General features: G+C 46.8%; 3 protein-coding genes across 3 annotated transcripts; 2 read left to right on the forward strand and 1 right to left on the reverse strand.

The window, feature by feature from the left end:
* Window positions 1-172: 172 nt before the first annotated feature.
* On the reverse strand, window positions 173-453 carry CCR75_004670 (uncharacterized protein; the record flags this gene model as incomplete). The annotated part of the gene is given in 2 exon segments (XM_067962756.1): window positions 173-373; window positions 388-453. 2 exon segments carry the CDS (start codon window positions 451-453, stop codon window positions 173-175), a joined length of 267 nt encoding a protein of 88 aa, XP_067820566.1.
* Window positions 454-834: 381 nt separating this feature from the next.
* Window positions 835-1058, forward strand: CCR75_004671 (uncharacterized protein; the record flags this gene model as incomplete). The annotated part of the gene is made up of 2 exons (XM_067962757.1): window positions 835-884; window positions 920-1058. 2 exons carry the CDS (start codon window positions 835-837, stop codon window positions 1056-1058), a joined length of 189 nt encoding a protein of 62 aa, XP_067820567.1.
* Window positions 1059-1065: 7 nt separating this feature from the next.
* On the forward strand, window positions 1066-1970 carry CCR75_004672 (uncharacterized protein; the record flags this gene model as incomplete). Its single annotated transcript, XM_067962758.1, has 5 exons — window positions 1066-1204; window positions 1285-1388; window positions 1417-1589; window positions 1671-1755; window positions 1875-1970. 5 exons carry the CDS (start codon window positions 1066-1068, stop codon window positions 1968-1970), a joined length of 597 nt encoding a protein of 198 aa, XP_067820568.1.
* Window positions 1971-2150: the final 180 nt, after the last annotated feature.

Here is a 2150-nt window from a genome sequence, read left to right on the forward strand (position 1 = left end):
TTTATTCCGCAACCTCCACACTTCCCTTCCACGTCGCAGCTCTACTATCCGAAATGCAACACTCTCGTCAGCCTACTCGAGCCGTCTCGACAGGAATGCGCTCCCAAACCCGCACATGCGCTCCCAACAGCATCAATACTCCTCTCGAAGACGCAGCACCTCTTGCCATCATTCATCGGATGCCCGTATTCGAGTCTTCGTATCGTCGTCGCTTCATCGCTGCCGATGTGCGAATCCCAAACTTCCTCATTCCATGCTCTGCCGGACAACTCATGGACGCTCGGTACAAAGTACGACGTGCTTCCACTGTCAATGTCCGGGTCTCGAGTCCCACGGCATAATATTTTTTTCCACGTTTGTAGTCGTGCACCCACTAAATAACAATACAGTATCCCGGCGTCGCAACGAGCCATTCCTTGCCAAACTTAATTTGATCGTGCTATTCTTGCCCATGTCTGTTCTTCCCAGTCGCCAGTGAAAGTTCAAAACCTTTCACGGATATTCAGCGCTCTTTCGTACATAACGTAGCACATCACACGAGGTACTTGTTCCTCTCGGTCCTGGAAAGCCACGACCTTGTCGTCACGCGACGATGGACGAGCTCCAGGACGCCATCCAAGACGCCCAATACATTGGTGCCATTACAAACGCACATCGTGGGCCCCGTGCAGCCTTTTATTCCACGACGTTGCTCAGTTTATCAAACATCAGGAACGGAGGTGCGGAAGCGAGCAGCTCGTACTTGAAAACGTGCTAATGATGCCATTAGGAACCTACTTCTTTCGACGAATGGGTGAACAAAAATCGCAGTCATTGCTGCATCCGTGACGATACATGGCCTTGTGTTTTATTGTCAACACAACTCTTCTGTCACGCGTGCAGACGTACGAAATTTTTTTTTATTTCGTATTGACCGAAGAAATAGCCCTTGGAGTGGTAAAGTTGTATCGGTATTCAAAAGCGAATTGTCGGACTCTTGTCGTCTAGATTTAGTACATTTTATTCGAAATGGAAGTTTTACGACATATATAAGCCAGTACCGTGTCGACAACCAATGATCTTGGAATGGAGTCACACGTGGAAATTACAATGCTAAAACTACGAGGCAATGAAGAAGGGAGTGTAAATGGCAAACGGGGTGCACTTTCGCTATTTGAAGAGTTGGAAGCTTGTGAGTTTTGCAGTTTGGAGGTTCAGCTCAAAAGTGTATTGTACAAGATGTTTCTTTGGTTTTTGTGAATGCAAACGCGCTTTAGAAATTAGAAATAATAATAATTATACGAGTTTGTGAGTACGACTTTACGGTACTTCGGGTCCTTGGACGTGGCGGCTTTGAAATGGGCAATGATTGTATCAAACAAACGTCGGCGTCGTTGTACGCGATGAAAGTGATGAAATTTGAAAATGATTAAGAAGAAACATGCCGAGAAATTGTGCCTTGCGGAACGAAGATTCTGGCAATGCCCCGAGGACCTTTATTTAGTCCTGGATTTGCGTCGGGTGGGCCTTTCTTTTTGCCTGCCTGATTTCGAGAAGTTCAAGTCCCAAATTCTACTTGGTGTGGAGACCTCCACGAAAAAAAAAACATCGTTCACCGAGATTTAAAACCGGAAAATATTTATTGAATGCCAAAGGCAATTGCACTAATTCCGACCTGGGTTTAGCGGTAGAATTGACACCGACAATGACGGGTCGGCGCGGTACACGAGGGTACTGGGCGCCGGAGATGCTGCGTCGAGGGCCAAGGCGCTTCACGTGTAGAAGCTAAAGGCGTACGACAAAGCGACGCTAGAGCTTACGCCGGCATACGGTCCGAGATATTTCTCCCAGACGCAGCTGAATTGATTTAGCGTACGTTTGGCTACGTCCTTTAGATTCGCGATCCAGCGCTACGACTTGAAGCAAAAAGAGCCGGCGAGATTAAGCAAATGCGGTTCTTTTCGTCCATTGACTCGGCTCATATGGCATAGATGCTTGTACTATCACTATCGTACCTGACAACGAGATCAACGCGGCGTCTCAAGCAGATATTGGCTCTTCGACATGGCAAATGTGAAGGGTATCAAATTGTCTGTGGAGAATCAGAAATAGTCCGTGCTTTATTGATACAAACACCAATTCGTGTTGCTTTTTTAACAACGTGAGCACTT

Source organism: Bremia lactucae, linkage group LG12, assembly GCF_004359215.1.
Source record: "Bremia lactucae strain SF5 linkage group LG12, whole genome shotgun sequence".
In the NCBI taxonomy this organism is placed as follows: Eukaryota; Oomycota; class Peronosporomycetes; order Peronosporales; family Peronosporaceae; genus Bremia; species Bremia lactucae.